This window comes from Lissotriton vulgaris, chromosome 4_1 (assembly GCF_964263255.1).
Source record: "Lissotriton vulgaris chromosome 4_1, aLisVul1.2, whole genome shotgun sequence".
Taxonomy (NCBI): Eukaryota; Metazoa; Chordata; class Amphibia; order Caudata; family Salamandridae; genus Lissotriton; species Lissotriton vulgaris.
Genome location: NC_141691.1, coordinates 65,281,428 through 65,303,179, shown reverse-complemented (window position 1 = coordinate 65,303,179; position 21,752 = coordinate 65,281,428). Strand labels below are relative to the sequence as shown.

The window sequence follows — 21,752 nt, the reverse complement described above, 5'->3', positions numbered from 1 at the left end:
CTACATCTGTCTGTGTGTCCACACAAACGACTCCCTTGCAGACCAGACCTGTTGAGCAAAATGAACGGGAGGATAATGCATCCCAACCTCCCATCATTGAACCTAACAGCATGGCTCCTGAGGTCCTGCAATACGGACATTTGAACCTGCCTCCAGACTGCATGAGCATTTTGAGGGAGGCTAAGAGGCCGTCCACGAGGGCATCCTATGCCTTCAAGTGGAAAAGGTTTTACTTGTGGTGTAGGGATCATCATTTGGATCCTATTAAAGGGCAGGAGGACGTCATCTTACCATACCTCCTTTCCCTCGCAACAGCTGGTTTGAAGTACGCTTCCATTAGAGTACATTTGTCAGCTATTGTGGCCTATAGGAAGTCCCCTGACCAGGTGTCTTTCTTTCAAGTTCCGGTGGTCAAGGATTTCCTTCAGGGTTTGAAGAAAGTGTATCCCCCCTGTGCGCAATCCTTCTCCTCCGTGGGAATTAAACCTGGTTCTATCTCGGTTAATGTCTCCACCTTTCGAGCCCATCCACAAGGCTTCCTTACAACATCTCTCTTGGAAGGCAGCCTTTTTGGTGGCAATTACCTCTGCACGCAGGGTCAGTGAGATACAGGCGCTCTGTGCAAAGGAACCGTATACGGTATTCCACCACAACAGGGTAGTTCTACGGGCTCACCCTTCTTTCTTGCCTAAGGTCATCTCTGATTTTCATATAAATCAGTCTATTTCCCTCCCTTCCTTTTTTCCTAATCCGACGACCCCGGCTGAGCGGTCACTTCACTCCTTGGATCTTAAAAGAGTGCTGAAGTTTTATTTGGAAAAGACTAAAGGGATTAGGAAAACGGACCAACTGTTTGTGAACTATGGTGCAATGAGAACTGGCTTTCCAGCGGCAAAGAGGTCCATTTCCAGGTGGATTGTCTCTTGCATTAAGTTGGCCTATCAACTAGCAGGGAAACCTTTGTTGATGTCTCCGAAAGCGCATTCCACTAGAGGGAAGGCGGCTACAGTGGCTTTCTTGCATGACGTTCCCATGTCAGAAATATGCAAGGCCGCGACCTGGAAATCAGTGCATACTTTTACGAGGCATTACTGCCTCGACTCTGATTCCAGGACTGACACTCAAGTAGGGCAAGCCTCCTTGAGGAATCTGTTTGGATAGTCTGTTTTGTCTACTCAAGCTTATTGATGAGATTTCTGTCTTATCTTTCCTTTGCCCGCAGAGATGAGGAGAGGCTCACTATTCTATTCTAATGCTTATGACTATTGATGAGGATCCCCTGGAAGAGAAGGATTAGTTACTTACCTGTAATCCTAGTTCTCTTCCAGGGGTATCCTCATCAAAGTCATAAGCAACCCTCCCGCCTCCCCGGGCAAAGGATACTCGTTCATAAGGAGATATTGTTGACCTAAGTGTTATTGGGTTTGGTTTTCAGTCTCCGAAAAGAACTGACCTAACTGCCACTCCTGAGGCATGATGGGATTCAGGGGGTCATGAGTGCCTTAAAGGCACAGTGTCAGTTTTTTGTTAGTTAGCTACAGGTTAGCTTTTCAGTCTGGTTAGACTGTGTGTTTGCAATGCAGCCTGGGAGCTTCCTATGCTTCCAGTGAGTTCTGAGAATTTCTGCTGCTTTCTGAGCATTAAAACAATTCCTAAACAAACTTTGGTGGTGTTTTCTCCTGTTTCTAATGCTTATTATTCATGTATGGTGGAAATTCTTCACAGCATATTTCAGCTCTAATGTGATTTTGCTGCTATTGCTTGTTTTTTATATATATATATTATTTATATATATATGTGTATTTATATGTGGGGCACATATAATATAGTGTTTCCGGGGTCCCGCGCATAGGCGGGAATATTCTAATGCTTATGACTTTGATGAGGATACCCCTGGAAGAGAACTAGGATTACAGGTAAGTAACTAATCCTTACACCACCCCTAACCCCCACCTCAAGCGATGCCACCTAACAGACCTTTTTTGTTTGGACTCCACTCACGACAGAAGACACCATAAAGACCATGAACCGCATACACTCTGCAGCACCTTCAGACCCAAGCCCGCCTCACATCTTTCACAGGCTTCCACAGGCCTCCACAGCAATCGCACCAGAGTTACGTCAGACAATCAACTGCTCCCTCGAGACCGTCACTTTCCCCAGAAACTGGAAGCATGCTGATGTCAACCCCCTCCTGAAGAAACCCTCTGCAGACCCAACGGACCTCAAGAACTTCAGGCCCATCCCGCTGCTTCCCTTCTCAGCCAAGGTCAACGAGAAGGCCATCAACAACCAGCTAGCACACTTCATCGAAGCCTACAACATCCTAGACGCCTCCCAATCCGGAGTCCGCAACAATCGCAGCACCAGGACCAACCTCCTCACCACCACAGACCTCTGCGCACTCCTCGACCAACGCCAAGCGGCAGCCCTCATCCTCCTGGACCTTTCAGCAGCCTTCAACAGTCTCCCACTGCAGACTAGCCACCAGACTCCACGACGCCGGCATCCAAGGAAAGATCCTAGACTGGATACGCCTTTCCTCTCGGAACCAACAGAGACCAGATGCTGAGTACCCCAAGGATCCTCTCTCAGCCCCACCCTCTTCAACATCTACATGGCCCCGTCGCAACTATCGCCAGAAACCATGGGCTCAACATAGTCTCCTACGCCGATGATACCCAACTCATCCTCTCCCCGGAAACGGACATCACCAAGCACAATTCCAAGAAGGGATGAAAGCCGTTTCAACCTGGATGAAGAACAGCTGCCTGAAACTCAACGAAAACGGAAGTCCTCAGCACCACCGCATCAGCATGGGACGACACCTGGTGCCCCCCCCACCCTCAGAACCCACACACCCTGACAGACCATGCACACAACCTCTGCATCATACTGGACTCATCGCTAACAATGAATCGCTGGATCAATGCCGTCTCCTCCCCATGCTTCAACACCCTCTGCATACTACGTAAAACATTCAAATCTATACCCGCCGACTCAAGGAATATGGTCACTCACGCCCTGATCACTAGCAGATTGGACTACGCAGGAATCGCCAAGAAACTCATCCGCAAACTCCAGAACGCCTCAGCCAGACTAATCCTCAACATCCCAAGGCACAACCACATCACCAAACACCTCCGACCTCCACTGGCTCCCTGTCGAAAGAAGGATAACTTTCAAGCTGTTCACGCACGCATACAAGGCCCTCCACAACATCAGACCTAAATGCTTCAACAACCACCTCTCCTTCCACGCACCCAAGAGAAACCTACGATCGGCCGACCTCTCCCTAGCCACCTTCCCACGCTTCTACAGGAACCGAGCGGGTAGAAGGTCCTGCTCTTACCTTGCAGCCAAGACATGGAACGAGCTCCCTCTCCACCTCAGGCGAAACCTGACACTTGACCAATTCAGGAAAGACCGCAAGACCTGGCTCTTCGAACGACCCCAACGAAGCTACGCTCCCCCTCGTACCTTGAGAAACCAAGGGTTGAGTAGCGTGCTTTACAGAACCCTGCTTGATTGTTTGACGGCCTTCCACTTTGAAGTTGTGGCTGCCCTCCTGGCAGCAAAGAGTCTCCACCAAATCAGTATACACCTGCCTTTGGGCTAAGTTTGTGGCCTTGTGTGCTGTAAAGCAGATTGACCCATTCCACAATATATTGTCCGAAGGTATATTGTTTTTGTTGTCCCTTGCCCAGCAAGGCCTTGCTTCGGGCACTGTTAGAATTATTTGTCAGCTCTTTCGGCCTTTTTATGGCTGCCTTATCTGCTGTCATTATTTGAATCACATATTGTGATGAAATCAATCAATTCAAAAACTTTATTCGGAGGCAGCAAGCATCCATAAAAGTAGCACACAGTACATATAAAGTTAAGGCTACATAACATAATTTGTGTGCGCCAAGTACAATAAATAAAATCTAAATAACATATTGCAATGCATTTTTTTCAAAGGGTTAAAACATATGTTTCCTTCTGTTTGTTTTGCCCCAGTGGGACTTAAATTTAGTCCTCATTTTCCCCATGTGTTTGTATCGTTCGAGCCTCTCTGCAGTAGTTCTCTTTGGCTCCTTACTTAACTTTGACACTGCGGCTGAGCAAAGTACATAGGCTCTCTGTCAGTCTGCCTTACAGCACCGTCTACCCCTGACAATCTGCTTCTATGGACTTAAGCATCCTCCATCTGAAGGTAGTGACTCTGTTTCATGTTGGTCAGGACTTCACTCTTCACTTTTGTTTGCTGCACCTCGAAACCTCTAAGGAGAAGGAAAGGCTTCACCAGTTGGAGCTGGAAAGAGCACTCAGGATCTCTATTGAATGTACCAGAGCCCACCAGGTGGACAAACAACTCTTTATTGGGTTCACTTGAGCAAAAGAGTGTACAAAGGACTAGAATTTTGCCCTGCTTTTATGATCTGCTATGTACTGACCAAATAGCAGCCTCCTAAAGGCTTGACTGCTCGCTCTTCCAGAGCCAAGGCTGGTACCACTGGGTTGCCTCATGAGGTGCAAGTTCTGGACGTCAGCCACAGGCAGCGACGTGGACGTCCCTCCATACATTCACAAACCATTAGTGTCTGGACAGCCAGGTCTGCTTAGAAGGGAGCTTTGCCTGCTTGGTCCTTTAGGAATTTTCGGTCTGATCCTGTTCATGGACCCACCACCTAGTAGGTATTGCTTGAGTATCTATTCAGAAGGTGAGGAATCCTCGGTTAGAAGTCTCTATCAGAAGAACCAGTTACTTTTTGATGAGGCTCTTTCTGGAAGAGACTCTATCTAACCGCAGATTCCCCACTTACGGTTGCAAATGCCTGTTACGTGAACTACTTATAAGGGTCATACTTTACTTATAAGAGTCCCAATTAAGGATTAGCTCCGCACTCGGGTGTGCAGCAGCGTCAAGAAAGTAACTGATGTCCGCTCGCATGGGTGGCACCTATAGAGGCCTTGCCACACATCACATCTTGAGGCGTCCGAATGTAGCGATACCAAAGGGGTTGATGGACGGAGCGTTTGAGCAAATCAAACACTCACCCCCAGTCTAATCTGTCACCATTCTTTAGCTCACTCCACCACCTCAGGTCAGACATGGCCCTATGCGTGGCCCTATGCGTCAGAATGTAGCCATTTGTGCCACCTGCCAGTAAGCAGAGGTACTGCTGAAGGTTTTCAGGATCCAGTCTGACACCTGGAGGAGTAATCAAAAGGTGAAGAATCTGCGGTTCGGTGGAGGATCTCCCAGAAAGAGCATTACCGAAGCTAATTTACTTAAAGTACAGAGACTGAGGCTGAATGCAGAGGCTTCTGGCACTGCGAGCGCAAGGTATGCAAGCAGATCATGATGTGGAGATCGAAGAGCAAGATTAAGTTTGTTAAATCCATGAGCACAGGTTATAGCACATGAAGCTTAGCAGAGCCTGAAAACTGACAAAAATTTGAACTGCAATAACTGAGGGTAGAGGGGGTTCTATAGAGAGGAGCTGCTTGCCTTACTGCCCTTTGCATATGGAATGCAGACCTTGCTGTCTGCTCTGAAGTCCAACATGAAACTTTGCTGATCACTGACATTGAGTCTTGAGCCTGCCCAGCCATCAAGAAACAATTTAAAAGTCCATTCAAAAGGCAGTATGCGTCCATTACAGTATCCATTTATCCTCAAATCAGTTACATATTTGAGTGCAAGTTAATGTAGTCTCTTGTTACTATAAATGTTACAATGAGGACACCTGTTTGGTTTAAAGAATTTAACTAGTGAAAGAAAAGCAAATTTTCTTGAAATTTCATATGTATTGTATTACAGCATTTATGTAGCGCTTACTAGTCCTATGTGGGGTGCTGAAGCTCTAGTCTACAAGGGTAGCTCACTGCAAAATGTAGGGTGTGTGGTTAGAAGGATGTGTTCTTTATTTTGATCCTATGTGGGATGAGTTTTCATGACTATCAGCAAGGTAGTTATCATTATCCCATATCTGACTGTCATTGTACGGTGTAGCGAGGCTGTCGCAGTGTATGGATATTTGAGCTCTTCAGTGATGGTCCTCTGAATTGTCCAGCAGTGTGTGACAGATCGCTTCAGTTATTCTGTGCCTGTTCATTTAGAGAGACCTTTTGTTTTGATTGTGCAGGACTGGTGATAGACAATTCTCATAGCAGATTTGTGTTATTTGAATGTAATAGATATGTTACAATTTGCTGCTGACCAATGCGTATAATGCTCTTAGTATTGTTTTGGGCCAAACCTGTTTGATTTGCAAATACATAACTATATAATGCCCTGCCAAATCATAAGTAAGCCCTTCTTAGCCTACATGCATATCGAAATCAGTTTGCTTGCTTAGTTGTTGCAAATCTGTGGATTGTAAGCCGAGAATGCAACTGCCTTTTTGGGCTTTGTTGCTGGGATGTGAAGTGATGCTGTTATCTAGGAAATAGCCATGTTTTCAACTGTCTTAGGCAGTGTGCATGTTCCTGGGTGCTTATAATTCTGACTCTTAGTGAGTTCCAGAGTTTAGTGGCTTTTACTGAGAATTCTGTGCCTTCTACAGACTTCTTATAGTAAGGTGGTATGTTGATAACTGGTGCAATCCTGCAACGCAATGTTCTCTTTTTCTCTATTGCTTTCAATTAACTTGTAGGTCTAATGGTCCTTTTTCCTTGGGAGGCTCATGCACATTGCACCGGGCCTTGTACATTGGCCTTTTGGCTATTACTTGCCAGTGGAGCGATTGCAGGGCTGGAGTCCTGCGTTTTCTTGGGTGAAGGCAGAGAAGAAGACTTGCAGCAGCATTTTGGATAAGTTGTATTTAGCGTATGATGAATGTTCGTAAGGCAAGGTATAGTCTGTTGTCATTGTTAAGTTTGGTTATTATGAGTGTGAAGATGGCTTACATTTGGTATGCAAGGTATGGGAATATGAAACCTAGTGTTTTGATTTTGTAGAAGGCACTCTGTGGTGTTAGCATTAGGGTATCAAGGATAGGTCTGAATTTGTGGTTACCCCAAGGTTTTTAACTTCGCTTCCTTTTGTTGGAGGGACCTCAAGTTCTGTACGCCATATGGGTGTAGGCTGGTATTTTGTGATTGTCTGCAGGTCATAATCTCTGTCACGGTATTGAGCTTCAGATGATTATTCATCACCCACATGTTTGTGATGTGAAAGCAGCCTTCATGTTTTGAATTGTAGCTGTTTTTGAGGCTATCCAGTTTTAACATTATTTGGGTGTCCTCTACAAAGTTGTAACAGGTGAGGTTGAGTGAGGAAGTGATGTGAAAGGTGGTAGGTAGACTACACTTTGTGAGGCAAAAAGTAATCAATTTTAGAGCAGTGTCATGAACTCTGAGATTGTGAAGTCTTTGTAGTGGAGTGTGGTAGTGTGGACGATGTCCGATGCAGTTGATAAATCCGGAAGCAACAGAGTCTGTGCCTCTGCCTGGTTTGGAGCCGGACTGTTGGTCCGACATTAAGTCCTTATGTTCTGTGAAGTTAGAGAGTTGAATGAATACTGCTTTCACAAAACTTCTTCATAAGAATGGTTTATTTGGTATGGGTCTGTAGTTGGCTGGGTCTGATGGGTCAAGGGTTTTCTTGTTGAGCAGAGGTCAAATGTAGAAAGCTTTCAGCTCAACTGGGACTTGAGTAAGCATCTGGCTACCTCCCCTGCACATGGTGAACAAAGGATTTCTTTAAAGATCTTTGGCGGTGCAGGGTTTGTAGGTGATCCTGATTGTCTGGCTGCAATTATAAACTCGAGAAACTCTTGGTTTGACAGGATATTGAAAATAAGCATTATTATGCTCTCTTTCTATGTTGATTAACTCATGTGTTGTCTGCGTTCTCCCTAAGGTAATTTTGAACTCCCATATTGAAACAATTGTACTGGAATTCTTTCTAGCTGAAAAACAATTAGCCTTATTACACAACTCCCCACTGTCCCTAACGTCATAATATACACTTAGCAGTTTGGCTAGCCAATCATCTTGATGATTTGAATCCTCAAGATTAGGGTCAAGAAGGGTTCAACCCAAGATATAGAATAAAATCTGTACCAATAGCTAATCTGGATCATCTGCATTCTTGGCAGGATGAGCAACTGTGTGGATTAATTATGCTTCTTGTTTTAGAAGTAACATTCTACATGGCTGAACAAGGCATCCTGTTGGTCCACCTTGAAGCCACTGTGATTGCTGGGCAGGCTTCAGATTGGTTTGCCCCCTTCCTTACAAACAGAATTCAATCACTATCTCTACCTCCCTACTGCTCCATCAACACTTCACTGTCTGTCAGCTCTGTTCCCAATCCAGTGCAATAACTAAATCAAGTCTCTTGGTGGCGTGATCTGCTAATTTGAGTTTGCAAACCTCGTATATGCAGATGATGTACAGCTGTTTTTTCTGACCAGCTTTCCACCAACTCCATTGGGCAGCTCTGAGATTGCATGGTAGGCATCCAGCAATAGATTTTTGTGCAATTGTTTTTAAACTGAATAGTAACAAAATAATATTTGTTAATCATTGATGGGTTCCCCAAGACAGATTTCTGGCCTACTTCCCCACCCACCCAACTGTCCATCACCCGTGCCGTCCTTTCTATTGCAGATAGTCAAGAATCTGGGAGTGTTACGCACTCATGCTCTATTTAAGGGATTGACTGACATGACTGAAACTAACCCCATGACTGCTAAACTCCTACGGAGGGAACATTTTGCAGATATATCGTTCAATTGTGAATACTTCCGACTTTCTCCCACCTCAAATGTTGTGTTCATTTATCTTGACCGAACCAAAGGGCAGCAGAACACTGTTCAGTGTTCAATTTTTTTGGCCCTACTAAGATTGATTTTCATTGAGGCAGTCATTGATTTCAAAATGCTTTACCACCCTATTTGCTAGCACACTTGAGGAATCTGTAACAGGTGTTTAGGAGCAGCAAGAAAAAACGTGATTTGGGGAGTCGTTGCAGAATTTGTTTCTCTAGTAATATGGGCCCTGGTCATAGTAGTCCTAATACATGATGCAGGCAGCATTTTGAATGTGTTCTGTTAAGAATTGGATGCAATTGCACCCGATGTAATCTACCAGACTCTTCAAACTTCTTCAAGCTAAGCTGTGTGTCTGCCTTCTCATTGTGTATCAATTGGAGCTATCCTATATTTCTCTTAGCCATCTTTTGCGAAGGAATGAAATCTATAGCGGAATGGATGAAAAATAACTTTCTCCAACTAAACGCCACCAAGTCCGAGATAATGCTTTTTGGCGAGGCCCCCTTGGTATGGTCTCCTACTTGGTGGCCAGAGGAACTGGGCCCCAGCCCTTGCCCTAAATCAGTGGTGAAAAACCTTGGAGTCCGCCTGGACCAAAAACTCACCTTGAGAGAACATGTCTCCGCTACCATCTGAGCCTGTTTCCACAACCTCGGCATGCTCAGAAGAGTTTTCCCTTTCTTACCTCTGTCTTCTAGAAAAACCTTGATCCAGGCATTAATTTTAAGCCGCTTAGACTACTGTAATGCGCTGTTGATCTCAGCTAATGGAAAGGACATGAATAGATTACAGGTAGTCCAAAATACCGCGGCTCGCATGGTGGCCGATGTCCCCCCCCCTAGAACAGCATCCCTTTCCTTGCTTAAGAAGTTACATTGGCTACCCATACGAAAAAGGATTCATTTCAAAATCTGTTGTATGCCCTATAAGCTGTATACAGATTAGGCCTTAGCTATCTAAATAAGAAATTAGTAAACAATGTGCCTCCTAGACCACTCCGTTCAGGAGACAAAGCCTTGATTTCTGTTCCAAAATTCAAAAATATCGACAAGGAATGAAGGCCTTTTAACATCTCGGCCCGCGCCTATGGAATGATCTCCCCATTCGCCTATGGCACTGCACAGATTACCTGGCCTTTAAGAAACTACTGAAAACCTCGCTCTTCTAACATCTCCTGGGTTCGTTGTTGTATCCTAAGCACGGAGATACCCTTATGGGGTGATTCATGCGCTCTATAAATAAATAAACTTTATAAATAAATAAGGGTCGAACAAGGATTGAATAATTGCATTTAACACCACAATCCTATATGCAAGGGATAGTTATAGTAATATTCTCCTATTGATTTTACACTGGGAAAACAGGATTATTTGTGGCAGTATCGTATAGATTTAAAGAAAGTTTAGAACTGGAGTGCTAAGACGCCTCACCACAATAGATGGTCAAGGAGTAGCTTCAAGAAAAGCCTAAAAGCTGTTTGCTGACTTAGCTGGTATCAAAATTTCCATCTTGGTTGGTGTAGTGCGTAAAAAGTTATTCATGTCAACCAATACTGTATCTATCACATTGGCAAAGTTGAGCTCATTTGGAATCCCGGTCTTGGGGGTTAAATTAGACCTGTGTGCTGTGCATGTATAGGTAAAAAATGAGATGGAATTCACAAAGCAGCTGGGCAAGAGATTGCATATAAATGTTAACAAGCATTGGAAATGCAATAGGTCTCGCATTAGGAAAGTTTGAGCAATTGGTATTGTAAAGGACACTTTTTTTCTTTGTGTTGGTTTTGAAAATAGCAAAAGTAATAGCTTTGTCAGTTACAATGTCAATAGTTTTAACTTTCGCAATTGTGCCACCTATAGCATTTTTAATGCAATGTGTGTTGTCTTTACGTGACTTAGATGTATTGATATTGCCAATAACAATGGCTTTTAATTTTGTAAATTAATACTTAAATAAAATTTATTGTAATTTATAATGGCAATAGCTTAAACGTTTGTAAAATAATTTTGTGAAGATTATGTTCTGGGTTCAAGGGTTTTCGCTTCGAGCTCTAGGACAGAAGCGCTTCTTTTCTTTTCCGCCGTCTTTGATTTCCTGTAAACTGCGGCTGCTTTTTGTTCTGCCGTCTAGCGTTTAGTTTCTCCCGTTTTTTATTATACCATTAGTTATTGCTGTTCTGTCATCTTTATGCTAACGTGGACAAAGACGAAAATAAACTCACTCCAAAACGACTGTGTGGAAAAATATAATCGGGCCCTGCATGCAAATAACCGCAACCCGGCCGTAAAGATGCATCACGTCCCTTGGTGGGCGGGCAGGGGAGGGGGCGGAGCGCGGAGAGGGGAGAGGTGCGACACGGCAGGCAGGGGAGGAGAGTAGGAGGAGGAGGGGGGAGGAGAGTAGGGGAGGCACAGAAAGGTCTTCTGCTCGATGTTAATGATAGCCAAATGGCATATATATATAACCCAGACGGGGCTTATTTACAAAGCCAGCGGGGATCCTCAAAGGGTGGCACAGCTCTTGCCCCGGTGGAGCAACAATGGGCAATGCAGCCGTCCAGGACTGTGTAGCTATGGAGAGCGCAATAATATAATACATGGTTTGCATCTATGACTCTGCAAACTGAGGCTGCGTGCCAGACTAAAGTTAATGAGAACCTGGTTCTGGGTTCAGGGGTTTTCGCTTCAGGCTCTATGACAGAAGCGCTTCTTTTCTTTTCCGCCGTCTTTGATTTCCTGTAAACTGCGCCTGCTTTTTGTTCTGCCGTCTAGCGTTTAGTTTCTCCCGTTTTTTATTATACCATTAGTTATTGCTGTTCTGTCATCTTTATGCTAACGTGGACAAAGACGAAAATTAACTCACTCCAAAACGACTGTGTGGAAAAATATAATCGGGCCCTGCATGCAAATAACCGCAACCCGGCCGTAAAGATGCATCACGTCCCTTGGTGGGCGGGCAGGGGAGGGGGCGGAGCGGGGAGAGGGGAGAGGTGCGACACGGCAGGCAGGGGAGGAGAGTAGGAGGAGGAGGGGGGAGGAGAGTAGGGGAGGCACGGCCTAGCGGCCGTGCAATCAAGAAGTGAGGGGGCGGAGCTGGGGGAGGCTGTGAGAGAGAGAGTAGGCAAGGCAGGCGGCTGGGGGCATGTGCACGCGCTTTTAAGCTCAATGCGCATGCGCATTGAGCTTAAATTTCTCGTGCACTGCAAGAAATCGCCACGATTCCTTGCAAGTTGGTTAAAGAGTGGATAAGCCCCCATAGTCTCGCAAGCTCGATGCGCATGCGCATCGACAGGCGAGACCTAAAAAGCAGTAGAGGCATAGACGACCCCCGAAGTCCATCCTAGCTGATTAGTTAAATGTTAATTACACTAGTTGCATAGATTGAGGTATCCTTTGTATTAAAGCCTCAAGGCCAAAGAAATGGAAGATTACTTTTTAAGCAGCAGGAACTACGACCTTATTTAATTCTAGGATCTTTAACCTCTTGCCTTCTAAGGAACACCAAAATGTAAACCCTTTCCTGGAATAGGAGGAAAATGGATGTCCATATTATGGTGGCGGAGCATGGGTCCTGTATATTCGAATGGCAGTAAGTAAAGCCTGGGTATTGGAATAGCAGGAAGTGAGCCCTGTGTATTGTGTTGAAAATGGTAAGAAGTGAGACGTGTATTTTGCGTTGAAAATGGCAGGAAGAGAGACCTGTATTTTGCGTTGAAAATGCAAGAAGGGACACGTGTATTGTGTTTGAATTGCTGCAAGGGAAATCTGGGTGTTGTGTTGGATTGGCAGGAAAGGAGACCTGTGTGTTGGAATAGCAGGAAATTGGATCTTTTGTGGAACAGGAGGATGCATGACCTCTGTTGAAATATGAGAAGTCATGACCTTTCAGATCGAAAAGGAGTATGCATGACCTGTGTGGAGAATCAGATATGTGATACATTTATTTTGGAATGGGATGAAGTGACTCCTCCTTCATGAAAAATGAGATAATAAATGGATACACAGGCTTTTTGTGAGCCCAAAAAGACAGCGAGTAGTGATGGTGAGAAAAAGAAGCTGATAAAGAGGTGAAGCACAACATATTTAGTATTGTATTGCTGGGTTTGCATAGCACTTCATACCTGAGATGACGTGTCAAAGTATGTTTGAAAAATAAGGAGGCCCCCTATTTGTAATTGTCTAGGACCAGGGGGAGATTAATGCAAACCCCCGGGGTGTCCCACTATTGCAGGCCGGAGGCCTTTGTACAGAGGTAATACTATCTGTTCCTCTATGTATGATGAAAGACTCGGGACCCAGGGTAAACCTTTCTCGTGATGTTTGGGAAGCGGAAAAGGCTAAAGGCAACAAGTATCTGGTGTGTAGCTGATGCAAGAATACAGCAGAGATACCCACAAATATTACAATTCTTGTTGCTTGTGGCAGGTGACAATCAAATAGTCTAATGTAAATAGATTTTAGTAAAAAAAGTGTACAGAATTTGTTTCACATACAATATCAGTCATTTAATAATAATAAAAACAACCATAAGGGTAATCACACATCGTATTATTATACACAGTTCATAAAAATTAGAACATAATACAGAAAACAAGAATCGCAGGTAAGTCGACGCGGTGTTTCGGTTTTTTCTTCATATAGCACCTTCAGGACAGATTCTCAGAATTAAAAATCGTTATTTCTGGACCCACTTATATATTGTCGTTCATTATGCCTCAGTCTTATAGGATCTGTTGGCTTCCGATGCTTCCTTTACTGAAAGTATCTTTGTTTGTTTTACATCTGGCGTTACACACTGTGCGGAGGAGCTACCGGTATATGTAGGACTTGCTTCTTCCTTATGTTTCGTTTGTGGTTAAAACAAGCCGCTGCAGTGGATGCCCTGTTACTGAAGTAGTCGGCACACGAAAGGTCAGGGGTTGTCCTCCCGTACTGTTTATTATACACAATTAAATCTTAGTATATTGTTGCGGCCTCCCTGCTCCTACTCGTCAGTGTCGCCGATTCCATCTTCTATTCAGTAAGATGATGGCCAAAGTACCCTGCTGGTGGGTAACATGCTACTAACTAGATTGTTTTTGGTTTAAAGGGCAAGGGTTTGGAGTATGGACTATGTGGAAAGTGTTTTTGTTGCTTCTGCATGAAGTGAAGCAAAAATGATTAAGATAGGAGCACTTAAGATTATAAAGTGTTGCTCTGTCTGTTTGGAACAGTGTGCTAAAGCAAATAATGGCCTAGTTGGAATCATTTTGGCTTGGTGTATAATTATCAGAACCTGCTCATATCGCGTTGGTGCAAACCTGTTGTACCTGCACTTATCGAGGAGTGAAGAAGAATGAGAAGTAGATGTTGTGATGTTGTGTGTACATTCTTATGTGTTATTTAGTAGCATTGTTAGCTAAAGGTATGATCCTGTTCTTGTACCCGTTATTGTGCACCATATGTTGGTGAATGGATTGGTCTCTTGGTTGGTATGATTCATTTCTTGAGTAGGAGTTCCTGAATTTCATATGGTGTTGAATAGTTCTAGTGTCTGTTAGGCAAGCATGCTATAATATTGCTGCCTGTTGGTGAGTGGAGGTTGCTTCCATTTTTTTCCTTGCAGGGAAGGAAGTGTCTGCAGAGGTGCCACTCCTAAAGCATAACGTTTTTTTTCTGCAAATATCGTTGGAGTTTTACTTGGGTGAAACCTGGGCCCATAGTTTGGGTTGCAATGTGAATTACTTTAAGGCAGAGAGTCTGGTATTTTGTATCCAGTGCAGTATTCGGTGGGATGGTGTGATGTCCCATAGCCAAAGGTCTACGATTTGTCTTGATGAAGTGTTTTGGATGGTTGCAGTTTTTGGAGTAATAAGCTGGGGTCCATAAAGAATAGCTTTGTGTAATCTAAGAAAAACATGACATGGGCGGTGGTCCCCTGTAAGGTCTCTGGGAAACCTAGATGATAGAAGATGCAAGTTTGCTTTGTGTAGAAAGCAATTCTTGTGACATTGATAATGACCGCTTGTCACTGCAACACTCCCAAATTTCTTACTTTATTAGCGGACATTGAGCGAGTTCCTGCAGCCAGATGCTTGGTAGCTGGTAGGTAGTTCTTCCCATCTTTGCCGGTTTAGTTACATGTTTTGAAAGAATTGGGTAGACTTAGACTGTATCCAATACTTGACAGCTTGAGATCGTGGCCTAGACATAATTTCTCTAGGTTGTTGTGGTTTCCCTACTTGATCATGATAGGAGTGTCATCAGCCTATTTGTAGCAGGTTAGGTGAATCACCTTTTGGGGTCTGGTAGTGGGCTGAGGCAGGCATTGAAGACCAGTAGTGATATAATTGGGCCTCTAGGTGCCGCATGGTCTGTGCTTAAAGGCAATGTAAACTGGGGAGTGGGATGATGCTTAATGTCGGAGGTTAGGTGAGAGCCATTTGTGTTGTGTACACTATCACCAGGGAGGGTATCCTAGTGCTGAGCAAGTGTGATGAGTCTAGCCAAACCTAAGGCCTGGTGGGACTAATCGGAAAGCCAGGTCTTCAGCTTCTTGCAGAATTCAGAGTCCCACTGTGAGATGCTCTTCCTGAAGATCATGATTTTGGTCTTTTAGTTGTTCTGCTTCAGACAGTTGGTCTTCATACAGTGAAACATTTCAGTCATTCTATCATTGAACTTGATACGTTTACTGGGCATCTTATTTGTGAAGGAGAGAATAGCTTTTGTTGTTGATGTCTTTAGAGTTGATGCAATGCAGATGGATCATGTATGTGTTGAGGAATGTCTGACTCAGGGAGGATTCTTGCGCAACTCTGTAGATGAGGCCGCAAGCTTCCGAGACTGACTGGGTCCTTCCTGTCCGGAAGGAGCAGGTACATCAGAGTGCGTATCCGTGGATTTCGAGGTTTTGTAGTTGTTGCATGAGGATGGTTTGGAAGACAGTGTCAACCACTGCATAGGTTTGGGAGGATGAGGGCTGCAGTGTCTCCTCCATTCAGCCCTGCAAATATGATTTGTGGTGGTGAAGAGGGCAGTGCCCACGCACTGATTGGTTCTGAAATCAGACTGAGTGGTGCTGAGGAGTTGGAGGACATTGAGGTATTCAGTGAGGCGTCTGCTTATGATTTTCTCTAAACCTTGGCCTGGAGTGGTGGTAGGAAGATAGGTCTGTAGTTGGTGAGCGTTGAAGAGTCCACAGAGGACTTCTTATCTAATGGAGGATAGTTGCATATTTCCTCATCTGGGAAGGCCATGGAAGAGGTGGAGGAATTCAGAGTGGTTGTGAGCATGGTATTGATTGGTTGCAGTCCTCTGGCAGAGGCGTGTTGGGAGCAGAGGACCGATGGAGACCCTGAATGGATGGACTTCATTAAGGCAGCGTTTTCTTTTGGGGTGATTGTGGGCAATGTGATTAGCATTGGTTCTTTGAGTAATATTGGGAGGTGTTTGGCAAGGTCTGTCCGGTCCGGTTGCGAATTGAAGTAAATGGAGGTGATTGTGTTCCTTTAGAATCGAGGGAGATTTTGATCGAGTTGGGAGGCAGCCACTGGTGATCTGAAATCTTTCACAGTGTCAAAGATTTCTTTGCTTCTGTTGGTGCCGGAAGTGATACAGTCTGCCAGAGTGGCACATATGTTGGTCCGAATCGTTTGGTGGCATTGTCTCAAGGGGGATTTGAAAGTGCTCCTGTCTGCATTGTCCTGGCTCATTCTCCATTAGCGCTCCAATTGTTTGCAGTGGTGTTCCTGCGTGTACAAACTAGCATAGGGTCTAGATCTTGTCATATTGCTGTTTGAGGGGGGCCATGGTGTCTGCGCAGAAGATTGTCCAGTTGTTGAAATTCTTGATGGCTTCGGAGAGGCTCTTGCTGTGTTCGGTGGGAGGGTGTTGATAGCAGTGTTCCAGTCCTTGGTAGTGATGCTGCTCCACTTTCTGCTAGCCGGTCTGGCGGTGGTCCTCTTAAACTCAAAGGTTCCGAAGGTGGTAAAATTTGGAGCTAGGTGGTGTCCAGGAAGATGGATTGGATTGGATGTGGATTTATAAAGCGTGTGGTTACCCTGGAGCGTCCCAGCGCTGCAGAACCCAGACTACTGAAAACAGAGAGTGGAATTAAAGGCCCTGAGGGAACAGAAAAGTTTTTAGGAGCTTTCGAAAACGAATAAGGTTAGGTTCAGCTCGGAGCTTAAGCGGTAAAGAATTCCACAAGGTTGCTGCATTGATGGAAAACCGCCGTCCACTTGATCGCGCCCTTTTCGCTCTGTGGACTTTGGCTCGACACTCATGGTCTGAGCGAAGGGGCCTATTAGCTTTGTAGGGGAGCACTATGTCCTTCAAAATAGGGGGACCCTTGCCTTGTAATGATTTGTGAGCAATACAGAGGGATTTAAACTTTATCCTTTCGTGGACAGGCAACATGGATAGGTCCTTTTTACTCATTGGGTGAGGCAGAGGCTTCCAAGTTCTTCGATTAGTGCTTTTGAGTTGGGGTTGGCATGGTCTTCCAGGTGGAAGTTAAGGTGTCCAAGTAGGATGTCATGGCTAACGTCAAGGTTGAGTGGTGCAACTAAGTCTGTGATAATGTCAGTGAAGTTGATGCGTAGTCCAGGTGGTCAGTAGATGAGTAAGCCACTCAGGGAGAAGTTGGCTGTGACGTAGAACTTGAACAACACGTGTTGGAGATTGGAGGATCACATGTCTGTGGGGATGGGGCAACTTGTGGTGTTCTTGTGGATGGTGACGATTCTACCTCAGGGCTTGTGAAGTCTGCTATACCTGACGATCTTGTGTTGTGTTGGTGGTTGCAGAACTGTGAGTGTGAGAGATTGGGGTGTTACTTTCGATGCAGGCGTAGTGAGTGTTGGGTGTGGTAAGTGCATACGAACGCTCAAGAAGGGCAGGAGAATGCTCCATCCGTGTTGTGCAGCGAAGCAGCAGCTTAGGGAGCAGTGGCTGGAGTTGAGGGCGTGCATAGTCTCCGCGGATTAGTGGGGGGATGGGAGGTAGAGGACATAGGTTCCTGGCGCTCAACGTGGTCCAGACGCGGACGTAAGCAGAAGGGCTTGCCTTTGGTGGGCCAGTGGCATGTTCGAGTTGCATCCATCTTTAAATCGGTCCAAGGAGGGCGGAGGAATTAGGTCTTATTGGTACATACCAGTGATTACTATCTGCGTCCTCTCACCATGGGAATCCTATTTTATTCTCTTGCAGTAAAATGACCAGTTCCGACTGGTAAGCATTGTATATACAAGATGTTTAACACTAAGATCCTTCCATAACAGTCCAGTCTGGATATGTCATAAGCAAGATACGGAAATGATGCTTGTAACATGTTATACATGATTTGGCAAGAATGTGAGAAATAGCACGCAGTGACTCTAGAACATATGCTTGCAAGATGCAGGACACTGTAATTGAGGGTAGCACATTATTGTCATTGTTATATTGATGCACTGGAAAATGCTATTCTGCATATGTGTTCTCTATCTCTGCTCTCTGCATCTGATTGTTCTATACAAAGTCGTAATGATAGTCATGTCAAAAATAAAATATCAATAGATATTTAAACCAAAAAAAGAGGGGGAGGAATGGTGGGTAAAGGATCCAGTGATGTCCCTTCTTGTGCAGATTGATGATGGGATATTCAAAGATGTCACTTCTTGTGCCTATGAATGATGAATGTTTCCTTGTATGCCACATTTCTCTAGTCTCCGGTCCAGCAGTAGTAGTGTGGCAACTCCATTTCTGTCCAGCAGTAGGGTTTATCCAGGACGTTGCAACTCTTGGAAGTACAAATAAATAAACATCACATATATGCAAAAATCCACCCTATCAAACTTACAAGTATCTAATATATTTGAATTCATAAAAAATCCTATGTAGTGAACATTACCGCTCAGCCCAACAACAAAAATCTTGAGAGTAAGAATAAAAAACATTGTAATGCAAATAGTTCAACTTTATAAAGGTTGATGTGTGTAAATGTGTGTGTAAATTGCTGGTGTTTCGGTCTCTAAAAGGTAAATACCCATGAGGCCCTCTTCAGGACTATATTTGTACACAATGACCATCTCATAAGTATGGACTCCGTGTATACAATACCTACTATCCCAATGCGATGTCTACCTTTTTCAACCGCTACATTGCAGATGGTGGGCTTTGACGCTGCTGCTGTCTGTTGCCATTAATCGGCTCTGAAGCTGGGAACTTCTCACACATTGAATTAATATATGAACTGCAGTGTTCGAGGCATGTGGGCCAGTATCTCAATGCAAACTCAGCACCAGAAAAGAAGATTTACAGATATAAAGTACATTGTGTTGAAATTGTAGGTATTGTCGACATGGAAGTCAGGCTTGGTGTTTTGATATCTCACTCCTATGCACCCCTGTGTACATGGTCCCCTTACATGGTTTCAGTGATGATTAGTTAATTGCTTTATGAGGCTTTTTTCAGATTGTGAATGGTTCGACTGTTCTTAATTGAACATTGATGATCCCACTTGTTCTGTTAGGGTGTGAAATGTTAGTGTTGTAGTCACAGCATGTAGATTAGAGTGATCTTGAAGTGAGGATTTCCTGGAGGTCTTCATGCTCTGGTCTTCTCAATGGCTACACTGGCAGTTTTATTAGTAGGGGCCGGTCACCTTTCTGCTGCTGGGGTCTGAAGTGTTGTGGCAGTTACTGGTTTATGATCTAGTTCTTGGAACGAGCCCATGCTTTTAACTTTTTGGCAAAGGCTGTATGTTGCTTTAGTGTTTATTTTGTCCCGTTACTTTCTATTTTTATTGGATTTTTCAGCATAAACAAGTCTCTAATTTGTTTTAAAACGTACGCTGTGTTCTTTCTAATTGATTCAAATTTAGTGTGCCAGCTGGCCTCTTCCCAACCTGGAATACGAACCACCAGAAAGTCTTCATTGTTTTGCTGCCCTTTCCTCTACCCTGTGCCTGACTTGAAAGTGTAGCTCTGCGTGTAGGTTTGATAGTAAGATCAAGAAACGCTGAGGTTGTTTGACAAATATAGTGTAATAATCGTTGAACTCAGAACTAATCTCACATGACCAAATGCTGCCAACCAGTATACAGTATTGAACGATGGAATTCCCAGCACTGTATCAAAAATGGCGCCATATTAAGAAAGCACTGTTATACTGTCCAGATGATCATAACGTCAACCCCCTTGGAATCGGGCGCATGGCAGGTTTGCAGGATACAAGGTTGTCTTCAAAGTCTGAATGCTTGTGTCCGTTTTGGCCTTTAACTAGTTTACAAAAGCGTGACCTGTCGCTATGAAGCCTACCTCTCTGTTTTACAACATCTTTATTTATGAGGGTGATGTGATTGTGTGGCTTGTAGTGCCTTCTGAAAGATGCTAGGGTGCATTCCTGTCACTTTAATTCTCCAATCTGATACAGGCCATCACAAATGCCACTTCTCTACATTCTGCTTTCCAAGCTGCATTTTAAATACAGACTTTTCTGTGTAGGAAAGAATGTTCTTTGGGTAAAAAGGAAGTGTTTGTTTATAGGCCTTTTGGCTCTGAAATTTTAACCATAAAGAAGTTAAGTATTCACGTTAATTCTTTTTCATTGTATAGTAAATCTGTATTACTCAAATTCTATGAGTCTGACTCATTTCTTGGAGATTGTGTTTAACCTCTGGCTGTTTTCCTTGCCTCTAGCTGAATCCACTAGGGAGGAAGAGGAGCAAGCAAAGGAGGAGAAACAGGACGATGATGAGGCTGTCCTCAAAGCTCGTGCATGGGATGACTGGAAGGATGATCACCGCCGTGGATATGGCAACAGAAAGAACATGGGCTGATCTGTTCCAGTAGCGACCATGGCTTGGGTGTTTAGTTTTCCACAAGATGTACTGACAGATACTGTCAAACAGGCTATGGAGTAGGCCTGTTTTGGCAAGCTGCTGTCTCACGTAGTCTTATGTGGCTACTGGAATGTGCCATGGTTTACGCTTTGAGTGTGGTAGGCCAGATGAGAGCTTTGCCATTGTGGATTCGGACTGTGTGAAGCAGTATCCCCAAGCTGGCCACAAGAGCGCGTGATGGATACTCCAAAGACAGGCATCCACAGATGTGGCATACAGACCTGATGAATTTGAACTTCAATGTAAACCAACATGTTAACATTATATCTACTTATTTATTATTTTCGTTTGGCCTTCATTTTAAAAAAAAAATAAAGTGCTGGTTGCTCTTTCTTCCATTTTATGTATGTATATATGAATTTGCATTGAGCACATCTAACAAAGAATACAATTAGCAAGTGGTTGCAGAGGTAGCTGGGTTTTGGGAGCAGAAGTGTACTGCATCATAATGTAGTGCTCTATAAAGATGTGGGTCCTCAACTCTTTTTTGTAAATTGGAGCTGGGGTGGCAGTCCTGACGGATACAGTGTTGTTGTTCCATGATATAACTACGAGCCATGTTTCTGTGATGAAGAGCTTACTAATGTGATTGGCAAAGAGGTCTGTTATATTTGGAGCATGGAGTACTGAAGCATGTGTTGTAGAGCATGAAGTGTTAGTTTGAAGGTAGTTGGTATGAGGTATCTATTCGTTGTGGAGATAGTGTGTGTGCATGTTTGTATAGTCTAGGTATGGGTGCAATTGAGAGGCTGGGAGAGGTTAGTTTGTGGTTAGTGACACTGTTATCCATTTGAGCTTCTTCACGGTAAACTTTCCACTCTCCTCCTCCCCCTCTCGTACCGTAATCATTTGAGTCTCCTGCACAGCTCTTCATTTGCCTGTCTTGTAGGCCAGCTTGGAATGGTCAGTGACTCTGGGCTTTCCACGCGAGCCCCACAATTAAAAGTAAATCCATTCCACCAGGCGATTTTTCCTCTTTATGATCCCACCGCCTCTCCTCTAAATCATGCCCTCTGGTGCTCAGAGCATATTGGACTCCAGACTAGAGAAGCTAGGTATGAACAGCTACATTATTAACTATCTGACCAACTTGTCCAAAAACTTGGTTAAATCTCTCAA

General features: G+C 44.2%; 1 protein-coding gene across 1 annotated transcript in view; it reads left to right on the top strand.

Moving 5' to 3' along the window:
* The window catches only part of IGBP1 (immunoglobulin binding protein 1), a 106,581-nt gene extending 85,610 nt beyond the window's left edge, over positions 1 to 20,971 (top strand). Inside the window, exon 6 of the mRNA XM_086918329.1 lies at positions 20,431 to 20,971. Coding sequence (XP_086774455.1) covers positions 20,431 to 20,570 — 140 coding nt within the window. The 3' untranslated portion in view covers positions 20,571 to 20,971. The remainder of the gene's footprint in view (positions 1 to 20,430) is intronic.
* The last annotated feature ends 781 nt before the right edge of the window (positions 20,972 to 21,752 follow it).